This window comes from Panthera onca, chromosome A1 (genome assembly GCF_046562875.1).
Source record: "Panthera onca isolate mPanOnc1 chromosome A1, mPanOnc1 haplotype 2, whole genome shotgun sequence".
In the NCBI taxonomy this organism is placed as follows: domain Eukaryota; kingdom Metazoa; phylum Chordata; class Mammalia; order Carnivora; family Felidae; genus Panthera; species Panthera onca.
The window spans coordinates 215,929,411-215,944,905 of NC_138339.1; the positions used below are offsets into that span (position 1 = coordinate 215,929,411).

Here is a 15,495-nt window from a genome sequence, read left to right on the forward strand (position 1 = left end):
AGTAACAATCTTCCAGGAGGCAGGCGGGGGAGAATCATCTGAGGCTACATTAAGTTCAGTCTAAGATAAAGCCAACCGCTTTGTGTTCAGATGCAGCAGAAATATAGATTATGGGCCGGGAGAAGCCACATACTGGCTTCTCGAACCTGCTGCCGGGGAACAGATGTGGGGCGAGGCATTTCAATTGCTTTGAAAAATGGCTAAGTTCCATTACAAGATACCTCGTTGATGAGCCTTGTCACCATGACGGAGGGACCCTAGTGTTGGTTCACAATGCTCTGTGGCTCTTTAGACTTCAGTATGCTTTCACGGAAATCGTATAACCTATTCGGGCTGCTCAAATTCACACTGTTCCTGTGGTTTGGCTTCAGAATTCTTTAAATGTCATTAGGTGTACATAACGCTGTGGAGGGTGGCACTGTTCATTGGCACACATCGGCCCCTTGAGCCCGGGGGTGACAAAAAGCATCTGAAGTACCAAAAAAGTAAACACTGATAGTATGGCCTTGCGGCAACCAGATGCACTAAGATCTAAGAGCAAACGAAAGCAGAGCTGAGTGGTTAGTTAGCCGTACCCCAGGCGGCACCCCGGTGGGTGGGGGACAGAGGCTTTGCTATGGCTCCACACTTCCCCCTAGTGGTCGGATGCTCAATGACACCCTCCTTGGACGTCACCTGTCTGGAGTTCGCAATCTTTCTGAAGGCCCAGTATTGAAGATGTTAGACCTGGCCCGAGCCCAAATTCTAGAGTTAAAAGCAGAAGCTTCCTATTGGTTGACAAAACCAAAACTTCACGACATTTGGGACCCTAGTTCTGAGGGAAGGCTCTGACGATGTTTTACTTCTGCAGGTCTCCAGAGATTCTGGGGACCCCACCAGCCTGACTGGTTCGTCAGATGCTTCAAATGGCTCAGACATGACGACGGGCAGCAGGGGTGGGCCACAGAGAAGGTATAGTTTGGAGAGAGTGTGGAGCAAAGCCGGAGGAGACAGAGTGTAGGAGAAGGGGAACAGAAGGTGAGGCTCGTAACAGAGCAAATGTTGCCTTCCGGAAACAGGCTTTAAGGACTGGTTTGGTGATATCCCCCTCTCCTGGTTCTCACCTTGAACAAAAAAGGCAGCTAAATTAAGCCAGTTGGAAGTACTGTTAAAATTAATAACACCGCAGCTACTAAACGTGACTAATGGCAAAAGCATGAAGGATGCCTGGAAGATAAGGTTTTTTTTTCCCCTCCAAATTTTCAAAGAGGCAATAAATTCAACCATAAAAAAATATTTGTAAGAGGTTGCGTTTGTTTTTTTTTTTTTTTTTTTTTGCAAAGAATGAAGCATTTTTGTTAAATACCGGACAGGCTACCTGGCTGAACAAACATACACTTTTTGGAATCCTGTGTCATGTCACCGGGTTGAAAACTCTGGAATGGCTTGAATCACCCCCCTGCTTCTTGTAGGTGTCCCGTGCTCAGCCAGTGTGTGTGTGTGTGTGTGTGTGTGTGTGTGTGTGTGTGTGTGTGTGTAAGGCCCCTCTGGGCCTTACACCCTCTTCATGCCTTTCCCCATGAGGCAAGCAAACACTGTCATGACCATTTTGGGATTCACTTCAACCAGGTCTTCTGGAAGGGCGTACACTCTTGCTCCGATTTTTCGAGCCATAGAGATGGCATACCTAAAAGGAGAAAAGAGGAAGGATGAGGGGAGCCTGAGGAACAGTGGATGAAGGGGACCCCTCAGGATCAGAGTTACAGTCGTACCACATGCTACAGACCACACGCCATGTGCCACATGCCCTATGCTCTGCAGGACTCACGGCTGGGACAGCGGGAGCCAGTCACAGCATCCTTCCGCTTTGGGGAGCCGAGCTCGGCTCCACAGAGCTCCGGGCTCCACCAGACGTGCGGTCTCTGCTCACGACAATTACCAAATCTCTCATCTGTCCTTATGGACCTCCCTAGCTCCTGCCGCTTCTGATGCCTTCCCCAAGAGGATCCGCTCGGGCTGCAGGGCAGCAAAAGAGGTCACAGGACTGAAAAGGATGGGTGCTGCGACAGGTCTTCGGACCGCATTGCAACGACAGAAACACTCGCACAAGGGAGAAAGGAGGGGAGATGCGTCTGTCATACTTTGACCTCACGCGTCAGTTCTATTCTTTGCCCCGTTGCAATCGTTGCCCACGGAGGCATGCATTTTTTTATGCTACTCTAACACTAGAATAGCCAGAGTTTCACAGTACCCATTTTTCACGTAAAATTATCACAGCTCCAGTGGAACAGTTTGCTCTGTTTTTATAATTATATGAAGATAATTTTTATGAGTTATGATCTCTTTTCAAATGAGCCCACACTACTACCTGGAAACTCTTTTTTTCACCTCGGCGATTACCTCTCAGTAATAACCTGTAAGTAGTAACCTCTTACAATGACGACTCCAGAGATTCTCCCTGCCACCCAAGGCCCCATTATGCCCTCTGCTCTGTAAACCAACTTAACTCTTACTCTATTGATCACATTAAATTAAGAGCCTCAGGCAGGAGTGGTCCCCATTTTTTGCTCCCTGCTCATGTCTCAATCACTGCCTCTACGTTCATGATCAATGGAATAAAAATGTATTTCCCCATTATAAAAGGGAGAGGGGAATCGTTGAAAAATTAGAAACAAGAGCCTCAAAAAATCATGCAAATCTTGCCACCATAACATAGCCATTTTTGGGCATTTTTGTAGAATTCCTTTTACCATTTTTCTCAGTAATTTTGTATCCTGTCCTTAGAGAAGAGTGCTCGAGAGCCTGGGGTCTGAAGTCAGATTTTGAATCTAAGCTGGACCACTTAGTAATTCTACGACCTTGGGCTCTGTAAGCGAACTTGAGGAGCTTCAGATTCCTTCAGCCTCATCACATTCCCCTTGAAAAACTAGGCCCAAGTCTTTTTTTCTTTTTTCTGGGCCTTCACACATATTCCCCCCTTTAGCATCCTTTCTGCCTCCTTCACCTGGGTACCCCCACCTCTTTATTACTTGCCCTTTCAATTTATCTCATCTTAGATGTTACTTGCTCCGTAGAGCTTTGTTTCCCTTCCTGTCCCCTCCATAGTACTCCGTACCCCCTCCCCCCACCATCTCTTGTAACTGCCATTTATAATTCCAGCATACAAGGAACAAAGGACCTACACTTCCCCAAACTGTGAAAAGAAGAATACTATTGAGGTTATGAACATACAGGGTTGCCGGGCACTACTCAACTTGTTAATTCTGGAACTTTCTGATGGGTTGAATTGTGTCCCCCCCCCTCCCCTGCCCAAAGATAGATGGAAGCCCTATCCCCTAGTAACTCAGATTATGACCTTCTTTGGAAAGAAAGTTGTTTCGGATGTACTTAGTTACGATGAGTAGAGTGGAGAGTAGAATGGGGCCCTAACCCAGTATGACCAGTGACATAGAGGTCATAGAGGAGACACAGACACAGAAGGAAGACAGCCACATAAAGTCATAGACACACAGGGAACAAGATCACCTGGAGGGGAAGGCAGAGACTGCTGGCCAAGGACTGCTGGCCATCACCAGAAGCGAGGAGAGAGGCACGGGACCGACCCTCCCTCACAGCCTCAGAAGGAACCAACCCTGCCGACACCTCAGTCTTGTCCTTCTAGCTTCCACAACTGTGAGACAATACATTTCCGTTGTTTTAAGCTGCCCTGTTTGTGGTATTTGGTTGCGACCACCATCGGAAACTGATACAACCTGTTCCGAGAAAGACACTCCTCCAGAGGATGGGTCAGCAAACTTGCCACAAAAACTCACAGAGTCCACATTTTAGGCTTTGTGGGCTTTGTCGCAATGACTCAAGTCCACCCTTCCAGCAGGGAAGTGGCTACAGAAAATATATAAATGAACAGTCACGGCTATGCCAATAAAACTTTCTTTACAAAAGCGGACAACAGACCAAATTCAGCTCACAGACTATCATGTGCTGACCCTCACTCTACATGCCAAAGCTGCCCTCAGGGAGCCGCTCTCAAGCTGGTAAAGACTCTGGTCTTGAGCCCCACCCCCTGCCTATTCACATGCACGGATAATCACAAATGGGATGTTTATATTTGGGCCTGCCATGTACTTTATTTAGGAAGTCTCCCATAGATTATGATTAGGACATTGGTTTTATGAAACTATAGGCTTGCTTCTCAACTGGAAGAATATTCTTGTTGTTCTCGGTCTTGCCCCCATGCTTAACACTAGAACTCTTCAGTTACTATTGTACAGTATCTAAAATAATGATGATGGGACACAGTAAATAATGAGAACAAAAAGCATCGGTAGTGCAATAAACTGTGCGAAGGCACAAGCAATAGACTTTACAGCTATCCAGTTGCCAGCTGGGTCCCCCGCCTCCCCGGCCTCAGGTTTGTTTACGTACTTTGCATTGTTGAGTTTCTCTTCATCATTCAGGTTTTCCGTCTTCAGAAGGTCATAGTTAATGGAACCCGGTTGAATGGCATCAATGAGATCCAGAACAGGTAGACTTGTGCTAATCTTCGGGTCCTGCGCAGAGAGAAAGAGTTGGTCCATCAATATGCCCCCAAGTTACTTCTGTTCAGCTCAAGGGAAATGGCTGGTTCTTTCGTCTTTTTTTTTTTTAATTTTTTTTTTAACATTTATTTATTATTGAGAGACAGAGAGACACAGAGCGTGAGCAGGGGAGGAGTAGAGAGAGGGAAGACACAGAATCTGAAGCAGGCTCCAGGCTCCGAGCTGTCAGCACAGAGCCCGACGCGGGGCTCGAACTCACGAACTGTGAGATCATGACCTGAGCCGAAGTCAGTCGCCTAACCAACTGAACCACCCAGGTGCCCCATCTTTTGTCTTAAATACGAAATAAATACAGCCTACACTGGGAAAAGCCACAGTGTTCCACACGGTGTTGCAAGTCAACTGTAGCTTCTGTAGGGGCGTCACCAACTTCCTGGCGCCTGCCTCACTAAGCTGAGGAAACCCACTGCCCACAGGCAAACAGTGAATGGAAACAGGTTCATATAACATCCCGGAAGTGACTGGCAGGGATCATGATGAGGCCCCCGCTGGGCAGGAAGGAGTTTCAGAGGACGCTCCTTTCTTGGAGACCTCAGGGAAAGAATAGAGTCCATGGGTCTAAGGAGGTAGTTGTGGCAGTTGTGTGATTAAATGCAGTGACGGTAACTAGCACTTGTCGGTGCCTCACTGTTTGCCCAGAACTTTCTCCTAGGCCACCTCACGTGTCACTGCAAGCCCCAGGTATAGGCATCTCGTCTTAATTTATAGCGAGTGAAGAGAGTTTCTGAGGTTAAGTGCCTCACTCGTAAGTGGTGGAGCTGGGATTTGAACCTGGGTACTCGGACTTAAAATCCTGGGCTCTTTCTCTGGCACTGTGAAACACTGTGATTTTCACACATAGAGCCGTGGATGCTCCCACGTGCTCTCCCCCGTCCTGGGGACCTGTGAGCACACATGGCGAGGCAGCTGCCCACACCATCTGAGCACAGTCAAGTCCAAACACTGCACACCTGGAGGGTCCAAATCAGAAAAATCTCTTTTTTTAATTTTTATTTTTGAGACAGATTGAGAGCATGAGTGAGTAGTGAAGGTGCAGAGAGAGAAGGAGACAGAGGATCCGAAGCGGGCTCTGTGCTGACAGCAGACAGCCTGACGTGGGGCTTGAACTCACGAACCGTGAGATCATGCCTTGAGTCAAAGTCGGATCCTTAACTGACTGAGCCATCCAGGCGCCCCTCAGAATAAATTCTTAGTAAGAAACAAGCTACAGGACCCCTGCAAGATGCTAGGTCTCTAGGATTGGTCCTCTGGATAAGACGAAGAATGATATTTTTAAAAATATAAAGGGTCCATTTTTATTTACTTCTTGGTAATAGGAGAACTACCACAAAAATAAATTACTATGTAATCACAACCATTTCCAGCGTTAGCCTGAGCCTTGATGAACAGCCGCAAGGGAAACAAAATGGAAGGGTCTGAGTCTGGCCGTCTCTCCTACTTTCTGCCCACCATCTTGCCGAAGCGCCGATGGGCAGAGATGACCAGCACTTGGCGGCATTCACAGATGAGAAGGGGACCAGGGCTATTTCCAAAATGGTTCATCAAGAGTGAATTGTGTTCAGTTTTTTAGGGTTTCACTTAAAAAGAATGTGGGGCTAATTTGACTTCTTCCGTGTGTGTGTGTGTGTGTGTGTGTGTGTGTGTGTGTGTATGTTTTACTTCATCAATTCTATAATGACTTAGTGAGAAGACAGGAGAAAATTAGCCCAGAGCAACACAAGAAACCAAAGAGCTGTCAAACATTCCCAGGAGTGAGTCCCAGGAGAAGGCCCCAGAAGCCCCAGGGTGACCTGGCAGGCCCCAGCGGCACGTGTGTTACAGAAAGATTGCACTTGGGGCTATCTACCCAATCCCTGCATAGTAATGGTTAAGCGACCTAGAGGTACACACTGCTCGGTAACCTCACCCTGCAGGTAAAGGCGCATTCCGCTCCCTGATGGATCCTCCCCTGCAATTACTAACTATAACCTCGATTACTTGAGTTCCAGTTTCCTTACCTATAAAATGAGGAAAACAGTAAAGCCGCCTTCACAATGTCTGTGAGATGACCTGAGACATCATAAACAAGGAGCCCCTGCTACTCAGGGCACACTCCATACTGAGAGTGCTCCCAAACGTGGCCCGTTGTCTGCTTTTATCAATAAAGTTTTATTGGAACACAGCCATGCCCATTCCTATATATACTTTCCCATAGCTGCTTCCCGGCCACCACAGCAGGGTCCAGTAGCTCTGACAAAGCCTGCCTTTCCAAATCTTCTTTCGTTAGACCTTGCTTGCGCCTCTCACCAGCCTCTGCTCCTGCCTCTAGTAAGTTCTCCAGATGGAAGGGTCAGCCGTTATCTGTGATGAGCTCACAGGGAGTGGGCGCTCTTGGTATAGCACAACTCAGAAATATTTCCTACTCTTTTCGGTGGGGTGAAACTTTAAATTTTTTTCTTTATTTTGAAGCAGAAGGCTGTTTTCCTGATTTTGAAGCAGAAGACTGAATGGTGACAAACTGCCTCTGCAATCATAGAAATACAAACGCTGAAGGGGTCCCCTGCCCTAATTCCTGACCTTTAAACCAAAAAAAACATAGTTAAGACGGTCCAGACATTATGACACGAATCAGGTGTGCAAGTCCCTAGGGGAAGGATCCAACTAATGTATGAAACACGAGTTAAGAAATTTAATAAAATATAATGCTGTTTTTAATAAAAATGGGATTTGGATACAAGTACACAACTACTTTTCTCCGAAAAAAATATCACACGGGAGATCTTTTGGCATTTTACATTTCACCATCATTATGCTAAAAATCTGAATCACGGAGCCATGCACATTTAAAAAATATTATATTTTATGTTACTTTGGAAGAAACATGCCTAAACAAGGTGCTAAAATGATGGGTTTTTTAAATTAATTATTTCAGGAGAAAGTGACAAGAAATTTGTCAATGAAACGGCCTGTGACCGTCAAAACAATAATGGGCCATTCAAGCAAAATCAAAATTGGAGAGGGAGACTCAGATACCTCACACTGAAGGTCACTTTAAAATGGAGTGAAAACAATAAAGATTAGCATAGAGCTCAGGTGGCTGTGAGCGGTAGACTAAGATTTTTACCTTGAAACTGGAAATGGATGAACTTTTCTCCGCTTCCTTCAATGTTTCATTCACCCAGTTGACAATAATGTCATCATTGACCTTCTGCCCGCCTCCAATTTCTTCAAGAATATTCAGGGTGTACCTGAAAAAAAAAAAAATCAAGAATGATTTCTGGAGAAAAGTTGCTAAGGAATTCAATGACACCGAAAATAGCCAGGGTAGAAATGTTCTTTTCTTTCTAGAAATGCCGCGGCACGTAGCCTAGATACCGTTAGGTTTGTGGGGAAAAAAAATAACAACATTTGTTCCTTTTAGGAAAATTTAAAATGTAGCTTTATCATTATCATAGTGAAATGCAGAACAAATACATCCTTCTAAGCACAGTCATTGCTCTAGGTAGGAAGAGAAAGCACAAGAGAAGAGAAGGAAAGGAAAACAGGGCAAAGGATTCAAAACAGTGACAGTCTTCGTAAAGGAACCCTAAAAATTGACAAACAATTCAATGTTAAAAAAACCCCAAGGGCCAACATAATAAGGGAAAAAATATAAAAGAGTCTCCTTCTTCTATCACAAAAAGAGAAATACTAGGAATACACGGACTAAAGTGAATCTCTAGTCTGAGCGTAAGAATCACCTTTCACACACACTATTATGAGAATTGGGTTTTGGGTGTGTGTGGGGGGGATTAAAAAGATGCTTCAAGCTCTAGTAAATGAGAGACTGGAGTGATAGGTGCAATAAATAAAATGACTTCCTCCCACAGAAAGCAAGGAGAAAGTCAAGATGAGAAATGCTTAGTCTGGGCCCAGAGATAGGATCAAATGCTAAGGAAGTAAAGGATACAAATGGGGTAAGTCTCAGGTAGCTTTTCAAAATGATCCTCTCTTAGAACAAGGCCCTAGTTTTTGATCAGTTCATGAAGATGATGGTTTTTGGCATAAGTGGCTTCGTGTTCCCTGAGAGTGAGCAGGGGTATTGACTTACGAGCATTTACTGTAACATTTAGGAATTTCTGCCGGGTGAATGTGGTAAGAGAAGGCAGATGAACTCATGCTTCATCGGGTCATGTCTATATGCACCCTCATGGGGCGAACTGAGCTCATCTACTGGAGGCTCCACTCATCTCAGGGATGTGTTCTCACTTCCCTTTGTCAGGAGGCCCATACTGCTTTGTTGACAGTGTAGAGACCAAGGGCATACAGATTATTTTGAGTTAAAAAGCCATCAAAACCCAACAGATTCAGGAAAAGCTCTTTACCTCCCTCTAGGAGTGCCTTAAAAAATTTAGATAGAGGACCTGCTCCAGGAAGAGGGCCAGCATCAGAGATAATTGATTGCATTACACTATGAACTAGGTGCAGTAGATTGGGAGGAAACTAGAAAGTTCTTTTTGATCAAAGTTCTCCATGTCCATTGTTTCTGAGTGGCCCACCAAACATTTGTTTCCCAAACATTTACTTTTTTTCACCTTCCCGCAAATTGCGTTTCTTCCCTCCGAAGTCCCAGACCCCTAACCCCCTCTCTTTATTTCAGAAGGATGTATATACCTCATTTTGCCTGACCATCTTTGGAATTTCCATGTCTGTGTGGATTCCTGTTCCTACAAAATTAAATTTGACTTTCTCCTATTAAGCGGTCTCACGTTAATTTGGTTCTTAGGCCGGCTGGAAGGATTGTGAAAGGCAGAGGAAGTGGTGCCTCCCTGCCAACACCCTTAAGTGGACAGAAGCTAGGGAAGGAAGTGGTACACACAGGCTCACCTCTACACAAAAGTCTATCTGTGCAAACACAAATAGCCAGCCACCAAGGAACAAGGAAACTTAGGGACGCGCAGAAAATCATGGGAGGCAGCTGACTGCAGTCAGGGGTCTGAGTATGGCCCCTCGGGGTGGCCCAGAGTTCTGCCGAGTACAAAACTGCCTTTCCCCCACCTCAAGGAAGGTATAGCGGTTTAAATGGAATCATATACCCACCTGGAAGTAAAAATGGTAAAAAGAAAGGATAGAATTAGGGCAGAGTCTCAATTCTGGACAGTCCACAGAATACTAACTGTAGATTCAAAATTTGAAACAAAAATCAATTTGGCCCATGTCTGCCTAGGATTTTCCTTGGTAGGAAGACTGATTATCTTCCTCCACGCCATCAAACATGTTTGATGTTGAACTGGAACTTCTAGACAGGATCCCAGTATCACTGGTGTTTGCAAACTGTGTGGTGCTGAAAAGCCCTCTGTCACGGCGAAAGGGTGCCGTGAGCTCTGGCTTCAGCCACTGCCTGATTCAACAAAAGAGGATTGATGAGGTGGGCATGTGCAGCGCTGGAGGGTCTGCGAAGATTACTGGCTTGCTTTCCTGCCTTCCGACGCTTGCTTGATTTATTTAACGTCTGACCCAGAGGGACAAGCCCTGGTGTTCTGTTTCGCAAGGACCTAACCCAAATTCACTGCCCACGGCCTGTTTGATTTGGGGTGAATTCCTCATTGGCCTGCCTCTTTGGTCATTTGCTGGAGTCTAATTGTCACTGCCGTCTGCCGGCAGCTTACTCCTATCTAGCTTTTGTCTCCAAATTTATACACACACTATTTGCCAGCTTTCTAATCTGAGAACAATTCCCAGGCTACTGAAGGGGAAAGGGAGGTTTAAGCACACATCTATCTCTCATTTGTTCTTGGGGGTGGGGGGGGGTGGGGAGAATGACATGCCATTTATTGGCCAGATAAATGACCAAATTAGCACATCTGTGCAATCCGATGAAATAAATTCCGGCTAGAACTAGCTCTAAATTTAACAGATCTGTGAATGTGTAGCACACAGAGGAAAAAAAAAATCCCTTCTGGTAGCATTTACATAATTATCGGTCATTTCATCGCCTTCTACAGAAATGCATTTGTCTGTCCACTTTCTTATATGCACCATGCTGTAGTAAAGGCTCAGGAGAAATGTGACTTATTAACCAGGTGGGACAGCAGCTGCAGTCTAGATTTTATCACATGTACACCAGCCATAAAGTACGGCATGGGGCCACATTTCTATAAGATGTACAGAACAAAGATGCTATTACAAAGTGATTTTCAGGTCTCATAAAACTCACAATGGCCTGAGTTTTTTTTTTTATCATTAAAACAGAAAATATCAAAGATTATTTTCATATTCAAACCCAAAAGTCAACTTAACCATTGTAACTAAAAAGACTCGTTTTGTTTTTTAAAGCAATCAGGGCACCTGGGTGGCTCAGTTGGTTAAGCGTCCACCTTTGGCTCAGGTCATGATCTCATGGTTCGTGAGTTCAGACCCCACGTCAAGCTCGGCACTGACAGCATGGAGCCTGCTTGGGATTCTGTCTCCCTCTCTTTCTGCCCCTCCCCTGCTCACTCGGTCTCTCTCTCTCTCAAAAATAAATAAAACATTAAAAAAATAAATAAAGCAATCAGCAGCTGAAGCCAGTCTATTACAAATTAAAAACACACGCGAAAGACCATCGAAAATAGGTCACGCGTGTTTCTGAAAATATGCTGGTTAGGGCAGCCCTTGGGCACTTCCAGTGACGTTCTAAATGCATGCAGCAAAATCAAAGATGGAGCTGAAGTTTCTTTAGTTCTGAAGTCTTCTGGGCCAGAAGGGCCTTGTAACATCTGCCTTTAAATTTCAAGGAGACCTCGGGTTAGAGATGGGTAGTTGAGCACTACACCAGGTAAAGCACGCGTGAATCGGGTAGCGAACTCCATTATGATCATTTCTGACTATACGGCATCGCCTGGACACACGGACATACTTATGGGGCCATTATGAGTATCAGGATCCATAGACGGTGGCTGGGGAATAAAGCTGGAGTGCCTAGAGATGCTACATGCCTTATCTTTGTCATTCACTTGTTAGACATAATGTAATGTGACATGTGGCCTCTGGAACTTCCTTCCAGGTAGAAAATGAATTAAGCCACAGTAACATAGGTTCTAATTAAGGGTTGTAAGATTTCTGCCTGGTCAAGGCTATCAGTATAGGGGGAAAGTGTGAAGCATTTTAAAAGTAAACTATTTTATATTTACAGATTTGCTCTCTTAAATTCTTCCCAGGCTCATGATTTTGTACCAAAAATTGATGACTTTTCTGATAATTTATTTTCTACTTACATATCATATTCTACCTTCTTCAAATAACATTGCCACATGGCTCTCACATTAATTCAGTTTATATTAAACTCTAAAAGGTATCGAAAATTGTCCTGTGAAGAACTAACAGGAAATTCTGCTTCTGGCCATGGGCTGGTAACGGGGACCAGATTTCCTTTTTTGCCTTAAACACCCAAACACAATGAAAAACGTATGAAACAATGTTGTTCAGACGATGGATAACAGGAAGCACAAAACAGTCTGCCCCTGAAATAAGGAAAGCAAATCTGGTGAGACCTAAGATTATCCCAGTGTATTACACGAAGAGTTTCCAGGCTGCAACGCAGGGAGAGAGAACCCAAACAGAGCACAGTAGTCCCTCTGAGTTGAGAGGACAGGACTGAAACCTCAAGGAAGCCAAGGTGCCTGGAATTTGTGGGGCAGAATACCAGAGAGGGGAGAGCTGCCTGGAAAGGACAGATTCATCTAGAAAGAAAGCTCCAGACATTTTCAGAGGGTTTGCCACAGGTCTTTAGCTGGGTAAAGTGAGTTAACTCAGCACATGTGTATGAGAAAACTACCAGAGACTGGGACCAGAGCTGTCAGAAATGAAGGGGCAGAATGATTCTTGGAACTCACACAGCACTGTAGATAATTTGGTTCCCACCAGTTGGAGTGTTAAAACCTCATGATACATGGAACCTGAAGTTCAGTACTCAGAGGAGATTATCTCAATATTGAGAGACAAAATTAGCTCAAGACTAATTGAACTTTTAAGTTAGCCTGCAAAGGATCAAACTGTGTTTAAGTAACTTAACTGCATCCCAGGACAAAATTTAAGAATATTTAAAGGCATACGGATGTATCCAGCCCATAGCAAGGTGAAATTCACAAGGCCTCACATACAATAAAAAATTAGTAGGCATGCAAAGAAGCAGTAAAATATGACCTATAATGAAGATAAAAATTAATAGAAACAGACTCAGAAACAACAGTTACTATAATTATGCTCTATATGTTCAAGAAGGTAGAGGAAAGAGATACGGGAGATGCCTAAAAGACCCTCCTCAAATTTTTATACATGAAAACTATAATGTCTGAGATAAAAAAGAAAAACTATACACACTGGATGGAACCAATGTAAGATTAGACACTGCAGAAGAAAGAGCTCAGTGAATTTGAAGACAAAGCAATAGAAATGATCCCAAATGAAACGTAGTGAGGAAAAATGAAACAGGGGAAAAATGAATAAAGTATCAATGAACCCTGGGACAACTTCAAATGACCAAATATGTGTGGATTTGGACAAATATGTGTCCCTCAAAAACAAACTGTGCTGGGTGGTACAGGAAACATACCTGAGGAAATAAAAACCAAAATTTCCCACAGTTGATGAAAACTATAAGCCCCCAGTTTCAAGAAGTTCAACAAACCTCAAGCATGAGAAACACCAAATCCCATCATCATCAATTTGTTTGAAACCAGTGATAAAGAGAAAATCTGAAAATATGCCAGAGAAAAAAGACATTATGTACAAAGGAATGAAGTTAAGAATGACAGCAGATTTATCAGCAGAAACAATGCAAGCCAGAAGACAAAGAACAGTATCTTTAAAGTACTGGAAGAAAAAACTACCAACCTAGAATTCCATACTCAGAGAAAATATCTTTCAAACATGAAAATGAAATAAAGACTTTTTAGGCATGTGGAAGCTGAAATGCATCCTCACCAGTGGAGGATTTCACACTGCTAGAAATATTTCAGATAGAAAGCAAATGATATCAGATGAAAATCTCGATCTGCACCACGAAAAGAAAAGCACCAGTAATGGCAAATGTCTAAGTAAGTATAGCACCTTTTCCCCTTATTTTGAAAGCCTCTTTAAAAGATAATTTGTTATTTATACAAATCTAAAAATAAGATTGGAAAAAGATATGTCATGTTAAAATTAATCAAGAAAAAGCTGGAGTAGTTATATTAACATCAGAAAAAGTAGATTTCAAAGAAAAGAATATTACCAGGAATAAAGAAGGTCATGCCATGATGAGAAAGGAGTGGTTCATTAAAAGGATAAGCCATCTAAAATATTTAGAAATCTAATAACAGAGTTCCAAAGTACCTGAAAGAAAATTTAAAGACTTGACAGGAAAAAAAAATGACAGGAAAATAATAAAACACAACTTTGGTTTTAAGCTTAGCTTAAAATGTAGTTTTGCTGGTTTGTGTCACATTCTTGAAAATTTGCTAGTATTTTTCCAGGTTGATAATACCCTCAATAAAAAGCCACTTCCCGAGTTACATTACCTTCTCATTAACTGCCATATCAAGGCTAATGTTAGAGTACGATTTCCTTCATTGAGATCTTGTCCACCGATGCCAACCAGGGAAAACTTAGCTTGATTCTTCCCCAGCTCCACTGCATAGTTACAATTCTCAAGCTGTTAACGAGCAAGAAGGAACACATTCTAATGCCACCATCTTTATGAGGAGACATACCAGATGAGATAATAAAAATAAAGACACAAAATGAAATAAATATTGTCACCCTGAACGATCTCTCAAGACTTGCCTGGTTCTGCGATTCTGGGATTCTAATTAGTCAAAGAATTTTCCATCTTTTCTTAACTAGAACCCCTCACTTCCACCAAAAAAAAAATATTTCTGGTGTACTCCCAAGTGCAAAACCAAAATGAATTCATTATTATGAATACTGTCATGGCTGTATCACACTACAGAAACAGAGGGCCACGCTCAGTTACCTGTCCATAATATTCCTAAAGCAACTGAATTTGTGGAGGCGGACACAGAAAATCCGGATCCTCCATTTTACGTGCACGTAACGGGCTGACACGTGGGACAGGTATTCCCATGGCTACGCTTGGATCGTTAAGAGCCAAAGGGACAAGAAATGGTGAGAAATATTTGTGCCAACCCCACTTCCGCTTTTACGAAACAATGTGTCCCCGCTGAGCTGACATGAGACAAACTCTTTGTACAAGTCAAACTGTCCGTAGAAAGCTCTAATTCTTTAGAAAATAAGAATAAGGATCCTGCTGGTGGAAGAGCAACCCTGTAGTCCTGCTCGCTCTAATTATCTTAATTAGAATTTATACATCATCATGTTTAAAGACATCCGACGTGGAATTATAAATAAGTAATCAACTGAAATAATGGGCTCACTGTAATGAAACTATTCAGGCTTCTGATTGCTGTACTATAATTTAATCCCTGGATAAACATTACTTATCTAAGTTTGGCCCCCTAATCAAGTATTCACAGGGTGCTCCTGCAGCTTATGGCTTCACCTGCCTGTTGGAACATCGCAAGAGTCACTGTTTACCTTCTTCATGTTGCCTCCCAGTTTGGGGTATGGTGGTTTGTTTACTCTGTTCCAATCAACAGGGACTTTAATCTTTTCATAGAGCTGGAAGATGACCAGGGCATCTGATAAGTCGCTGAACAAAAACAAACAGAAAAGGATCCTCAGATCGCCACCCTTTAGTAAGGGCCCGCAGTGGGCGGGCACTTCTTCATACATCAGCACAAGGGACATCTGCGACAACCTGGCAAAATTGGTATTAGCAGCTCCATCTTTAGAGGTGAAGAAACTCTGACTCAGAGGAACTGAAGAAACTTCCTCAAGGTCTCTCCCAGGTGTGACTACCTATGCTCCCGTAAGCCGGAACACGCTGCCTCCAGGAAAAGAAATGCGGCTTCAACAAATG

The 15,495-nt window shown here is 43.5% G+C and overlaps 1 protein-coding gene across 2 annotated transcripts in view; it reads right to left on the reverse strand.

The window, feature by feature from the left end:
* Positions 1-1,291: 1,291 nt before the first annotated feature.
* Positions 1,292-15,495, reverse strand: part of LCP1 (lymphocyte cytosolic protein 1) — a 50,875-nt gene continuing 36,671 nt past the window's right edge. For both annotated transcript variants that reach the window (XM_060637166.3, XM_060637167.3), the window contains exons 12-16: positions 15,111-15,225; positions 14,075-14,208; positions 7,681-7,804; positions 4,405-4,529; positions 1,292-1,666 (exon numbers count right to left, since the gene is read on the reverse strand). In XM_060637166.3, the coding sequence (XP_060493149.2) occupies positions 1,534-1,666; positions 4,405-4,529; positions 7,681-7,804; positions 14,075-14,208; positions 15,111-15,225 (631 nt within the window). In that variant the 3' untranslated portion in view covers positions 1,292-1,533. The remainder of the gene's footprint in view (positions 1,667-4,404; positions 4,530-7,680; positions 7,805-14,074; positions 14,209-15,110; positions 15,226-15,495) is intronic.